Source organism: Ostrea edulis, chromosome 8, assembly GCF_947568905.1.
Source record: "Ostrea edulis chromosome 8, xbOstEdul1.1, whole genome shotgun sequence".
NCBI lineage: Eukaryota > Metazoa > Mollusca > Bivalvia > Ostreida > Ostreidae > Ostrea > Ostrea edulis.
This window is the reverse complement of record NC_079171.1, coordinates 10007939-10023033: the sequence shown is the minus strand read 5'-3', so window position 1 is coordinate 10023033 and position 15095 is coordinate 10007939. Positions and strand designations below refer to the sequence as shown.

Sequence of the window (15095 nt, the reverse complement as noted above, 5' to 3'; positions counted from 1 at the left end):
ACTTCGAATCTTGTTCCCTCGGTGGGATTTTCCTATCCCACACTCGTACCAATGAAGGATGCTATTAATCTCTCACACTCCAAAAAAATTTTATATAGTTTTTAATTTTAAAAGAATTGTCGATCTGATATGAAATTAATGATTTTCTTGGAAGTCATTAAGTACGTGTTACACATCACCTTGATTATTCATAACACATGGCTGACCGTAGTGTAAAACAGTTACTGACAGGGTAACTCTTCAGAGTGGTGTATCTCAGTTTTTCGTACATGTACGTACGAGTTATTTTTCTGGAAACGCTTTTTGATATGACATTGAAGCGAGATAGATTAGACATGTATTTGTTTGTAAGAATATAATTCGTATGCTTTATATCAATATGATAATGTTTTATATGTATAATGTAATAGACTTTTATACCGATACAAGCTACTGATAAGAAAATTGGCGAAGCCTGGGATTCAAATTTCTCGATTAGTTACGGCTTGGTGATGAAACCGCAACAGGGGATGTTTTTTTCTCCAAGTTCTCCAAGGCACCTGAAAAGGCCCTCATCCCCCCTGATGGTTTTGGGGAATCCTTATTTCCCAAAATCTTAATTTTGTATTCTTTATTAGAATTGTAAGCTAGACTACTATTATTTATCCTTACTTTTTCTATTTACAAAATATTGTCTATGGTTATAAAGATTATGGATATCATAACACTGAATTTGTTACGTAAAAACTGGTGGCTATCACACTGCGGGTATACAGTACATGTATTTTTGTACAATGGGCATTGGTAAGACACATGGTTTAATCTGAATACATACTAACAATTTATAGTAAGTTCTTAATAATAATAAACACATTGTGTGATATAGATTCCATTGAAGACTTGTTATAATATACTCAGGTGTATAACGAGACTCGTGAATCTTTTCTATATACTAAGTCTTTGAATTATCTCTACAATTAAACATTGACATTTCAAGTTTTCACCACAAATCAGACAGTGTATGCATGTACTTATGTAATATAATCTGATATGATAAAACATCTGGGACTCGATGTTCACTTCATCATTTGAGCATGATTAACGACAGATAATGGTTAAAGGGATGTAGCCGTGAAAATGTGTACTTCAAGTGTCTTCCAATCAAACGATAAATCACTGTCAATCATATACAGGTTACATTTAGAAAATGTTTTCGGAAAGAGATTACATCGTTGATGGATGAACTTGGAATGCCTGTTCTAACATTAGGAACATTACCAATTTACCACAAACCAAAACATCCTGACCGGCTGGGCTGCTTAGGAAGTATATGTTTACTTACTATGTACTTCTGTATTAGGCATCCCATTGTCCGTCTGTCGGTCTCCCCGCTATTTTTGTCGATGCCGTGACTTTGTAATGGATATATGTTAGAAGATTATACTTTGTTAGAAGGTTGTGCTTTGAAAGGAGAATCTGTTTCACTAGATGGTGTGTTATGAACTTATTTAAGTTACCTAAAGTCAAGGTCACTGTTAGAAAACAGAAGTAAAGGTCACCAGTAGAAAACTCAAATGAAGGTCACTGGTAAAAAAATAAAATTAAGGTCACTGGCAGAAAACTAAAGTCAAGGGCACTGGTAGAAAACTGAAGTAAAGGTCACTGACCGAAAGCTAAAATCTTGTAGAAAACATTGTTGCCTATATTTGTATGAGACAGTAGAAGCTCATTTTCGAAACAGTTTGCTTATGAGAAATTGTTTCATGTTATATTTTGATTTCGTCAAAGTCATTAGACTCAATCTCTGGTCCATAACTATTTGTATGTTTCTCTCTTATTTTAAATTCCCTCTGAGAAGTGTTCACTTCTATAGATGCATAAACAACTTCAGGTGAAGAGCTGTGATCAGTGTCGTGATGGTCAGATTTCTCTATTGTAACAATGCATATCATGGTACGTAACCTTTGTTGTAAGGTCATCAATGAATGACCAGTGACTTTCACTTTTAACATTTGTAGTTTGATGAAGGAACATCACTACATATATAAACTGTTTTAAATTATTTGGCGATTGGTGATGAAACATCCCTTCTTATGTTTACTGTCTGAAGTTAGACGCCGCGATATAACCTCAGTCTTCCCACCTACAGCGTGATCACTCCAACAACTAGGCCACCACGACCAAGTATTTACATAATATGTCGGGGTTTTCGTATTGATACTGCATTCACAAGTACTGTATTTTCAATATACCACGCTTTACTACGTCGAGCTAATACATGTTCCAGTTCCATACACCTTAATTTTTCTCTTACTTTAGAAATGGGGTTTACGTATGAACTAATAGATATAAGCTAAGCCAATACTACATAGATACCACAATAATAAACCTTTTCTTATCTATTACATTGATATATATTACCATGATAAGTGGAGCCGGGTACGGTACGTGTTGAAAATTTTACAAATAAAAGTTATTTGGGAGAGTGAAAATTTTGAAAACAACACGGTACAGAGCGTTAATATAAAACACAACCGTCTTTTTGTAGTGTAGGCTGAAGTAATACTCACGTGTCCTTTATATTGCGTAGATTTAAGTAATACACACGTGGTTCGCTTTATAGCGCCAACTATGCAATTCACGCTGCCGAATTCGGAAATCTCAATTTAGTCACGTTTAGGAATAACGTAACCATCCCCTGTCTATGGCATCGTGTTCGTAAAGTTTTATTGTTTACAGTTGAGGTAACATATAAAATAAGTGAATATGATTTAATTAATAAATACATACATTATCCAGTTCATAGCGTGCTCCGGCGACGCCAATAGACCTTTTCATAATTCGGCATAAATCAGCTAAGTAAGATGTTTACTTTCGAATTTCGTGCATTTTATGAAGATTTCTGAAATAGATATCATGGGAAAATTTTTAAATTTACAAAGCTATGGACATTATCTTCTACATTCAGTCCTTCGGTTGATGCCGCAAAAACCGAGGGCCTGTGTCATAGCAGATGTGGCACGAAAAAGATCCCCCTACTCAAAGGCGATAAGCACCGAGCATAGGCCAGAATTTTCCAGCCCTTTACCGGCAATGATGACGTCTCCATATGAATGACAAATTTCTGAGCGAGACGTTAAACAATATACATTCAATTAATCAATATATTGACTATATTAGGTACACGTTAAGCTTCTCATGTGGAATGTAAGGCACTATATTTTTATGTACTTATTTACTTTCATTCCCACATTTCGTTCAATTTTAGAATAAATATAATTGTCATTAAATCGACCTTTTATTTAGGTAAAAAATTATCTCTTCCCCGCAATGTTTATGGATTAATAAAAAGCACCGAGCGTCCGAAACCCATAAATAAAAAATCGGGACCAAACTGTTCGTTCCCATCTTGGCAAAACGCATAATTCCGTTTTCGATGAAAACCTTTTATTTCATGTCTCATCGAATTTCGTTATTGATAAAAACCATTCCGTCAAACTGTTCAGTGTTCGTTCCCAAACAAATCGGTTCGTTCACAATCCGTTCAGCGTTCGTCCACTGAATCTCCGCTTCAGGGTCTGTAACTGATATTACTACTGTTTTGCAGATAACCGATAACCACTATTACTGTAATATTTCAACTTCAGAATCAAAACTAAAATTCCCATTAGTTACAACAAATTATGTGTAGGTTCTTATGTCTTGTAATTAGAGGTTAAAGCTTAGGGTCATCAATGGAACCCGCTCAGGACATGTACCCTTTATTGATGTTTGGGAGACAAGACAGGACAATGCACCTGTATGTCATCGTTATCCCATAATCATCATCATGTCATCATCGTGTCATCATCAGCATGTCATCATCGTGCCATCATCATCATGTCAACATCGTGGCATCATCATCGTGTCACTACCATCGTGTCATCATCATCGTGTCATCTTCATCGTGTCATCTTCGTCAACATCATCGTGTCATCATCGTGTCATCATCATGAAAGGTGATGACAACCTCAAAACTGCTATAAGCAATACAAAATATATAGTTGGGCAAACACGGACCCCTGGTTACACCAGAAGTGGGATCAGGTGCCTAGGAGGAGTAAGCAACCTCTGTCGACCGGTCATACCTGTCGTGAGCTCTATATCCTCATCATCCAAGTTAATAGTAACACAGCACGAAAGAGAACAACTTCATCCTATTCATATAGCACAGACGAGTTGTCGTTCATCTGTTTCGTTAAATGTCGGCATATCTATCCTTGATTGCATGTGACACTTAGGAGAATAAACCCTAAAGCTACATAAAGGTCAAGGTCATTCCTCAAGATCGGTTTTGCCATAGATAAGCACGGTCAGAGTTGAGGTATAGTGTTTTTATGTTGTCTTTTCATAATTTTCTGTAAAATACTGCAAAACTTCAAAGTGAAATAAACACAAGGGCGCCTGCTACAACAGCCCTATCAGCGGACCAGAGCAGCAGTGACGGCTCTTCTGACAGAGGGAGTGAGAGCAGACTGTTGATAAACACCAGGAAATTGCAATACACGAGTGGTTCAATGAAAAATAAAAGATGTAAAACATGTACAGTACCAGTTTTGATGCACCAGATGCGCATTTCGACAAATAATGTCTCTTAATCCGTTAAGGACATGTTGTACCCTATAGTGCTATTTGATTATTAGCTCACCTGAGCTGAAAGCTCAGTGAGCTTTTCTGATCGCCTGTTGTCCGTCGTATGTCCGTCTGTAAACTTGTTACATTTTCGACTTCTTCTCCAGAACCACTGGGCCAATTATAACCAATTTTGTCCAAAAGTATCCTTGGGTGAATGGCTTTCCAGTTTTCAGTTTGTTCAAATGAAGGGACATGTCCCCTTCAAATGGGAGATACTCACGAAAATGCAAAAATAGGGTAAAGTCATTTAAGAATCTTCTCAATAGCTACTGGGCCAGGAAAAAGGAAATTTACATGAAAGCTTCCTTACATAGTGCAGATTCAACTTTGTTAAAATCATGACCCCCAGGAGTGAGATGAGGCGACAATAGAGAATCAAAGTTTTACATATAAATATATAGGGAAATCTTCTTCTCAACAACCACTGAGACAGAAAAGCTGAGATTTAAATGAAAGCTACCTGACATAGTGCAAATTCAAGTTTGTTAAACTCGTGACCCCTTTCGTTAAGACTTGGGTACAATAAGGGATCAAAGTTTCACATAACAAATAAATAGAAAAAAAATTTCTCCTTAAGAAAAATTCGTTTAAAGAAGTTTACATTTGCACAAAAATTTCCTGACATAGTGCAGATTGAAGTTTGTAAAAGTCATGGTCCCCGGGGATAAGATGGGGCAACAGTAGGGCATCAACATTTTACATACAAATATATAGGGAAAATCATTAAAAATCTTCTGAAAAATCACGGGCAACAAAAGTTTACATTTGCATGAAAGCTTTATGACATAGTGCATATTCAATTTTGTAAAAATCACGGCCCCTGGGAGTAGGTTGGGGCCATAATAGGGATCAAAGTTTTACATGCGAATATATATAGGAAAAATCTTTAAATATGAGCCAAGATGACTCAGGTTAGCGATGTGGCCCATGGGCCTCTTGTTGATCTGAAAGATGAATTTAAACAGGTTGGGAGCCAAGATAGGACAATGCTTCTGTGTGTTGTCATTAGACTATTCTGTCATCGTTATCCCACAATCATCACCGTGTCATTATCATCGTGTCATTATTATCGTGTCATCATCATTGTGTAATCATCATCATGTCATCATCATCCTGTCATCATTGTGTCATCATCTTGTCATCCTCATTCAAGTTAACAGTAACACAGCATGATAGACGACTACTTCATCCTAACCAGATGAGAGTCGAGTTGTTGTTTTTTTTTTGGGGGGGGGGGGTTTATCTGTTTTGTTGAATGTCAGCAAAAATCTTGGTTACATGTGACACTTGGGAGAGTAATCCCTAAAGGTCAAGGTCATTCCTCAAGATCAGTTTTGCCATAAATAAGGATGGACATAGTTGAGGTATTGTGTTTTATGCGTCTTATTTTGTTTGGTTTTTTTTCATGATTTTCAGCGAAATACTGCAAAACCTCAAAGTGAAATCAACACAGGGGCACCTGTTACAACAGCCAAGTCGGCGGACCAGAGCAGCAGTGACGGCTCTTCTGACGGATGGAGTGAGAGCAGACTGTTGATAAACACCAGGAAATAACTCTACACGAGTGGTTCAATGAAAAATAAAAGATCTGTTTTGTAGGACATTTGGTCTTAAGGTGTGCTATGAGTAGCATTTCAATAGATTTCTTTGTTCACTAACTACAGAATACTGTACCGAATTCTTCCAATTATTTCTCTAACAATGATAAAATGGGCGTTGATAACTATATATTTTACATGATTTGAAACGATCGTACATATGATATACATGTGTGTAGTTACTGTAATCTTGTTTTATTTAGTAACATGATTTTTGTTTGCTTTCAGTGGAACTTATTTTCTGTTTTGGCCGGTGTGTAATGAAATTACAGGACGATTGTGAAAGATATTCTGATAAATTTGGTCAACTGACAAAATAATCTTGTCTATATTTTGTTTTTATTCGTTTGCACCTGTCGGTTGTCAGTCTGTGGACCCAAGTGCTGCCCGCTCAATATCTAACAACGTGTTATACTAGTTCCCTTAAACGTCCATTGCTTCCTAATCACAAGGTCAATATTCAATCTAATCAAGACACAAAGACATTCTCTGTTTACTACTTTATGAAGACATCAAACTTATAGAAAAAGCATGAAGAGACACACTACAGGTCACAGTGTGTACTCCATTGATTTGATACTTCACATGTAGTTTTGTTATCAAGAGGGATAACCTTATTGGTTGTAGACTCTCAGTGTGAGGAGATAGGCTTAGCTTTGTGGAGCTCGTGTATTACAACAGCTCATGGGAGAAATGTGGTGGGACATTTGTAGCAAAAAAAGGACATGATGTGCCATTTTGTTGGCTGCACCCTTCTGGGCAGAAACAATACATCTAAGGTCACACCTCCTTTGAGGAATTTGTGGATCCCTGTTTGTGGCTTGTTTCATGAAGGGAAATTGTTTTACTTGTCAGTTACCAATATCAAACAAGGATCACATGGTCATGAATTAATAAAAGTATTTGTGCAAGACTTATCACCTATGCAATATGATACTGCACTCATACAGAAAACTCCAAAATGTCCGAGTTATAAATAAATTAAAGCGTTTCTAATATCTAACATAACAACCATTAAAGTTTGTTAAAAACAGTGTATGTTTATTTCCTATGTAACTTGTAAGACGAGTTTTGATTCGTTAACAAGCCAGACAAATGTTCGTACATGCACTCTCCTTAAGCCAGAGTCTAGTGACGACAGGTTCTTTATGGCAAAGCCTTATTATGTTGTCAAGTTTGAGCTGGACCTATTTTTAGAAATAACTTCAGGATCTTATCATAACGTTTATTTCTCTTATGATATTTATGGTTTTCCCGTATTCAGGGTAATTCATTCATCGATAACTACTGAACCAATCTCAATTCCAATGCAAAAAGTCTAACCCGTTAACTTTGGTGTATAGCGTCCTCGGCACCTAAAACAGCAAGACTTCGTCAGAATTTAGCAAAGGAATTCTTCATTTTTAACACACACCTTTAATAAATACAATTTTATATTTACAAATATTAAAGTAAAGCTTAAACATCAACGACTAAATAATCAATAAAACAATCCATTATCTTAGCAAATTCAACAAGTTAATCTTATAAACTACAAAACCAGGCAACTTCTTCTTACCTAAAAACAGCAAGACTTCATCAGAATTTAGCCAAGGAATTCTGACGACTTTTCGCCTTGCGCGCGTTTTTATATCACCTATTATTATCCTTAAATAACGCCTATCCTAATATGGGGATTCAACATTCTCATCTCCCTGGCTGTATGTGAGAAGCTACTTATTTCTGAATTGACCCCAGTGGTATAGTGCATTCTTACCCACTGACCACGTACACAAGTTATTTCTAACATCTGTGCATTATCTATCAACCTGCAAGTGTCCGTAATTACTGTCGGCTTGCCATATTTACTCAATAATGCTTATCGCCCCATTATTTTTCTTTATCAACAAAATGCAAAGACAATCAAACTATATCATTTTCATTTACAAAATGTATAATTTCATTTACACTGAAATATTCATTATGATAATCTCCTGAACTATTCAAGGTAGATCTTTCATATTTTGTATATTGATTTCTTATGACAAGATCGTTTATTTCATACTTTGACCTTGCGACATTGAAATTTTACTTCCTTTTAAGAAAATATAACCCGTTAAACATTTCAGAACTATATCTCCTGAGCTATTTTTAAAAGATGGTGATTTCATATTCTGTATGTAGATTTCTTGAGGCAAGGTCTTCATATACCAAAACTTTACTTTTTAAGAATTAAACGTTATGCTGTAGGATGCATTCGTTATATGGATTCTTCGCAGGTTATATGGACGTGCATTCCCTGTCAAAGTTTATAAGCTCCCGATACTCTGAATGTGAGTCCATGTTACAGTAGGTGTGGCACGCTAAAGAACCCTCACTGCTCAATGGCCGTAGGCGCCGAGCGTAGGCCTAAATTTGAAGCCCTTTACCGGTCTTATCCATATCAGTGAAAAATTCTCGAGCGAGAGGTTAAGGAAGAAAGAATATAATATAGATATCCATGATGTTCACAAAGTAAGAATCACTGGAGATACTTGTACACTGTCACTGTGTGGGTGTGTTGTTATTCCTATAATATAGATATCCATGATGTTCACTAAGTAAGAATCATTGGAGACATTTGTACACTGTCACTTTGTGGGTGTGTTGTTATTCCTATAATATAGATATCCAAGATGTTCACAAGGTTAGAATCACTGGAGATACTTGTACACTGTCACTGCGTGCGTTTTTTTTTCTTCCCCCATAATATATATATTCAGAAGTGAGAGAGGAATATTGGGTCATTATTTGTTTCATATAAGAGTTTTTACGTTGTTTACGTTCTTCTTGTTTCTTCTGTTTACTTGTAGATTCTGTTGATGCTGAAGGAGACAGAAATTCCATGGGTTTTGTTTTTCTTGTTTCTGCTTTTGTGTCTTTAACATTTATTTTTCCGAGTAATTTGGCAACATCATCTTTGCTATATTGACCAGCAGTAAACACTGGTGTCACCGGTTTTGTTGTCTCTGGTATGGGCCGGATTTCCTGGAACATCTCAGAAAGTTTAGGAATTATATCTGTAAGCTTTGAAGAAGACAGGTAGCTATGGAACTCTTTGACAAGGTCATGGAGATATGAAATGTAATCATTCACTGTTGCATCTTGACTCTGTAATTTTTCCAGCAATGATTGCTCTATGTTGTCCACTTGTTGTATATTTTCTGACACCACTTCGTTAACCATGCTTTTGGGGGACTCTCCATCAGCCTTCATGGCTGTTCTTAAGCTGTCCATGATCATCTTTATTTCTGTAGAATCACCTTTTATTTATTTCTGTAAATCCTGTGATGTTGGAAGGAAATATTCGTGGATTTTGGATATCTCCCCAAGGCAAAGTGCCATATTTTCTGCATAAACTGTCTCTAGATCAATAAATGTATGCCCCCGATGATCTTCCTGGGTCGCACACTTGGAAAATAATGGAAGTTGGCATTCCTCACAAAGCATGTCTATATCTTTAGTAGGGTGGATCTTCCATTTTTCCACAGGAAGTTCTCGTTTTCGTTGTTGATAAAGGACCACGTCATGGTTCTTGTATTCTGGATTCTTCAGATGCTCGTCTCTGCATTGTTCACACATCTGCTGATGGCAGGGATTGCAGTAAAATTGACAATTCCTCTCACAGTCTTTAATGTCACACTCTAAAAAGTGCTGGGGTGTACCCAAGCTTGGTACGCTCAATTTGGAATGTGCCATCTGAAATGAATGAGCGCTTTAAAAGACCAGATTTACATTTCCAATGTTTTTGTCATTGGTGTATTTACAAGATATAATGATAGTCATCTTCTCACGAATAACAGTGGGCAGTGTGTGTATTTGTGACAGAAATATAAAAATGAGTTTAATTTTCAATTATAAGGTTATGAACAGCAACTCGTCATGTCTATTTATATTCCTGTTGTTAATGTGTTTCATGAAATATGCCGGCATTAAGCGCCAGAGTTCACACTGTCATGCTTTTCTCTCTCCAAAAATGATTGTTTTATCTCTTGATTATACCAGCATCAAATGTATATAGAAACATGAACATCTTACACGAATCAAAGAAAAGAAAGCAATATTGGTATATCTAAGTAATGTTAAAGACATGCATGTAAAACCTGTATTATATCATAAGAATTCCTCCAATAGACTTCCACCCACACCTCGGGACACTGGCTATACAAGTGAGGCTTCTCCCAAACTACCAGTATTGAGGTTCCGCTATGTGCTTGATCTGGATTTCATCTCCACCAGTAGACTGTCTGTGACATTTATTGAGTTTCTCCCTTATCAGTTTCTCTAATGTAAAACTTATACGGTACCAATGTATATATAATAATACGCAACTTCCGATATATCAGCTCTTATGTTCTGTTGAACGCTTGGGTGGGTACCAGATGTGTACATATATTATAAACTAGCTATATAATAACGGATACAAGTAATGAAAGTGTAAATTTTATTTATACCAGCCGTTAGTATACATTAAACTGACCATATCAAGAATAATATTTGTTTGAATTAGGCCATTAAATCAAATGTGAAATTATTTTTTATTTCCTCTTTTGCACGAGTGATATTCTAATCAAAGAAAGATGGTGATTAGCGATTTTTGTTTGAGCTATTTTATTATCAAATACTAATAAACTTACTAATATTTTGTGTCCCTGCAGTTTGGGTTTTGCATGGTGTTTGATAATCGGCTTTTAAGCAATATATCAAGGCAACGATAAGCACTTGTACCCACCGCGTGTGGACGATAGTATGTTTTGCGTCTCATTGTGCGTAAGAGTTCCACAAAGGGAAAGAACTATTGGGCAACTCGGAAATTGCGTATTGAACGAATAACTTCTTCGTTCAATTACTGGGTTGACTGAAGTTAACAAGGATAATCCATCTTCAAAGAAATCAAAACCGAAGTGAATTAATGATATCATGTATTAACATTAATGAAATAATTATACCGTTCACGGAATTTAATATATCCTTAATCCTCAATAATCCTCATTCAACTACTACATAGTATTGCGTGCCATATTTTTACAGATGCTCTCTCTCTCTTTTTTTTACTGATATCAATATTTTAATATTAATATCTTAATGTATCAAATCAAATAAATCAAATAATGTTCAGATTCTAGGGAGGGAGGGGGATAATTTGCTGATAAAATGGGAGACATTTCGCTATATATAGCAATATATCAGTGACGGTAATATTGCTAGTTAGACAGAATTCCATGGATGGAAGTAATACTACGTTTTCTAGGAGTTTTTAGGGTGGGGTGGCAAATGTCAAGGAGGGAGGCTACTCTTGTACTCTTGACAGATTAATACGTATATTGGTATTTTTAATATCCATTCTCGGGGGTTATTTTACGGTCTGTAAAATGGGGGGGGGGGGGGGGGAAATAAGGCCAAATTCCCAATGCCAAAAAATAAGGCACTTTCCCAAATATTTGTTTTAAAATTCCCAAAACAATGGAAACAAATAAAAGCAGGGTAGCCTTATTGTTCAGAAACCTACAAATTACAATTTTGCCTCGAAATAGCTAATTAAATCTAATTTCTTTGACATCTGCCAATCTAAATGAGGTAAACCTTTCCCAATTTGAAACCCGCACAAAGTTAAATTATACCTTAATGCACTGGTTTGGATTTTTCCCTACAGCTTTGTATGAAACACTTTTCCCAATTTCAAACAAATAACGCTATTTTTCCCAATTGGAAAGGCATAGGTCTGGGTTTGTTGAAAAGAATCATAGTCGAAACTTTGACCATATCCGAGATTTTACTCAAATTAACAGCTCAGATAGAAGAAAAATCAAATTTAAGTATGAGATTTGTTCGACAAATCCCAACTTCACTATCCAAGGGTTTACAATCCACTCCGCTTCTCGAGCGGATCGTAAACTGTTGGCCAGCGAAGTTGGAGAAATTCAAGCCCGGTCCTTTAAAGCCAGACCTAAATAAAACTCTGACTCATTGTCTTTTCACCAAAAGTGATATAATTCTGTAACACGGTTCAGATATTTATATCATAAAACTCAACTTGTATCGTGAAACAGAAAGTATAAATGACGCACATTGAAACAGTATTCATGATTCAATGAAATATTCTATATATTCCAATAATAAATGAACCTGCAAAAATTATGCCGCGTGTACGAAATGATGTACCGAGCGCATGATATAATAAGTCCTGTGTCCGAGATAAGAATAGGTCGTGTATATGACAAGTATAAATACGTTCGTGGTGCAGGGGTTTCAATAGTCTCGTTTGAAGTCAGTATTTCGCAAATTCTATTATCGTTATAACGATCTAGTTCATCAATACAACCAATTATAGGGTCAAATGTTGTTTGAGGTTTTTCATACCGATTGCTAGGTCGTTCTTGGCACACTTATTTTGACTATGGATAACTCCGTTTACCTGATCAGGATATAGGTCGACAGGCGATGCTTACTCCTCCTAGGCACCTGATATCACCTCTGGTTTGTCCAGTTCTCCGTGTTTGCCCAACTACCTATTTTGTATTGCTTATAGGAGTTATGAGATTGATCGCTGTTCGTTATCTTCACCTTTCTTCTTATATCGTATGCTAATATCTTTGTGACATTTTGCATCGTTTGTCACCTGATCAAGATATAGGGCTTACGGCGGATGTGGCCGATCGACAGGAGATGCTTACTCTTCCTAGGCACCTGAGCCCACCTCTGGTGTGTCCAGGGGTCCGAGTTTACCCAACTATCTATTTTGTATTGCTTATAGGAGTTTTGAGATTTATCACTGTTCGATATCTTCACCTTTCATCATGCACACGATATCATATGTTGTAGATATCATCTTCCAAACCTTTAAAAAAACATCCATGTGTCCTAAATAATATTCCATTCTAATTTGGTGAGAAGATTACGAGTTAATTTTCGCGCATGTTACGCCGTAATAATGCACCCCCCCCCCTAACAGGGCTTAGGCATAGACACGCTGGAAGCATAACAGTGGACTCTTTAGAGTCATTTCCTCTGAGGATTGGTCCACGCCTCCCTCCCACACCCATCTTATCCTCTGATAGCTCTCTTAAGCTCTGATAGAACTTCAGATTCATTATATACCATACAAGTTTTACATTATGATCATATAGATTGCTTATATTGTTACAATTCAAAATTTCCGATATCAAAGTTATGAAAATATTCATTCTTAACACAACCTGTCCTCATGCACTGCCCGAGAAGCCCTATGCACTGAAGTAGAATGTGTCATTTCAAATGTTCGGAAATTATGTACATGGTAAACTGAATAAAGACAGTGCATAAAAGAAAATGTGTTTGTATTCCAATAAATACATGTATGTAAATTTTAGCGAAAAGGACTATTCCGGATACTAAAGTAACGGGGATGCTTCACTTAGAGAGCGGACCGGCTATATAGTGAGACTTCTCCACTAAAGTCTGGCTATATAGTGAGACTCCTCCACTAAAGTCTGGCTATATAGTGAAACTTCTCCCTTAAAGTATGGCTATATAGTGATACTTCTCCCTTAAAGTATAGCTATATAGTGAAACTTCTCCCTTAAGTCTGGCTATATAGTGAAACTTCTCCCTTAAGTCTGGCTATATAGTGAAACTTCTCCCTTAAGTCTGGCTATATAGTGAAACTTCTCCCTTAAGTCTGGCTATATAGTGAAACTTCTCCATTAAAGTCTGGCTATATAGTGAGACTTCTCCCTTAAGTCTGGCTATATAGTGAGACTTCTCCCTTAAAGTATGGCTATATAGTGATACTTCTCCCTTAAAGTATGGCTATATAGTGATACTTCTCCCTTAAGTCTGGCTATATAGTGAAACTTCTCCCTTAAGTCTGGCTATATAGTGAAACTTCTCCCTTAAGTCTGGCTATATAGTGAAACTTCTCCCTTAAGTCTGGCTATATAGTGAAATTTCTCCCTTAAGTCTGGCTATATAGTGAAACTTCTCCCTTAAGTCTGGCTATATAGTGAAACTTCTCCATTAAAGTCTGGCTATATAGTGAGACTTCTTCACTAAAGTCTGGCTATATAGTGAAACTTCTCTCCTAAAGTCTGCCTATATAGTGAGACTTCTCCACTAAACTCTGGCTATATAGTGGGACTTCTCCACTAAAGTATGGCTATATAGTGAGATTTATCCACTAAAGTATGGCTATATCGTGAAACTTCTCTCCTAAAGTCTGCCTATATAGTGAGACTTCTCCACTAAACTCTGGCTATATAGTGGGACTTCTCCACTAAACTCTGGCTATATAGTGGGACTTCTCCACTAAAGTATGGCTATATAGTAAGACTTATCCACTAAAGTATGGCTATATAGTGAAACTCATCCACTAAAGTATGGCTATATAGTGAGACTTCTCTCCTAAAGTCTGGCTATATAGTGAGACTTTTCCCCTAAAGTATGCATATATAGTGAGACTTCCGCGATAGAATACACACTATCTAGCCAGATTATAGCTACACCCAGTGCAGTTATTTTTACGACTACCGAAGAAATTTGTAATACATCGAATTTGCCGTTTAAATTTAAGGATTTACGACTATATTGTTAAAAAACTGTTGTTCTACCTACGGGATATGGCAAAACCGTTTTGCATTCAATTTTGCCAATATTTCTTTGGGAGGCAAAAGTGAAAGTACAATTTACAGCTGACAGCGAGCACATTTGTTATATTGTAGTGGTGATTTTCCCAATGACTGATTAAATAATGAAAATAATAATATCTTTCGAATTTGACTGTATTTAGGTCGGTGAGAATCAAATCGAAACTAAATCATAGCACCCTAACAGTAACAGGTATTATCGAGA

General features: G+C 36.4%; 1 protein-coding gene and 1 pseudogene across 1 annotated transcript in view; one reads left to right on the top strand and one right to left on the bottom strand.

The window, feature by feature from the left end:
• LOC130049913 (uncharacterized) overlaps positions 1–6574 on the top strand; it is a 36618-nt gene extending 30044 nt beyond the window's left edge. The window contains exon 2 of the mRNA XM_056148165.1: positions 6070–6574. Coding sequence (XP_056004140.1) covers positions 6070–6207 — 138 coding nt within the window. The 3' untranslated portion in view covers positions 6208–6574. The remainder of the gene's footprint in view (positions 1–6069) is intronic.
• Positions 1–9968, bottom strand: part of LOC125661067 (tripartite motif-containing protein 3-like) — a 36190-nt pseudogene extending 26222 nt beyond the window's left edge.
• Positions 9969–15095: the final 5127 nt, after the last annotated feature.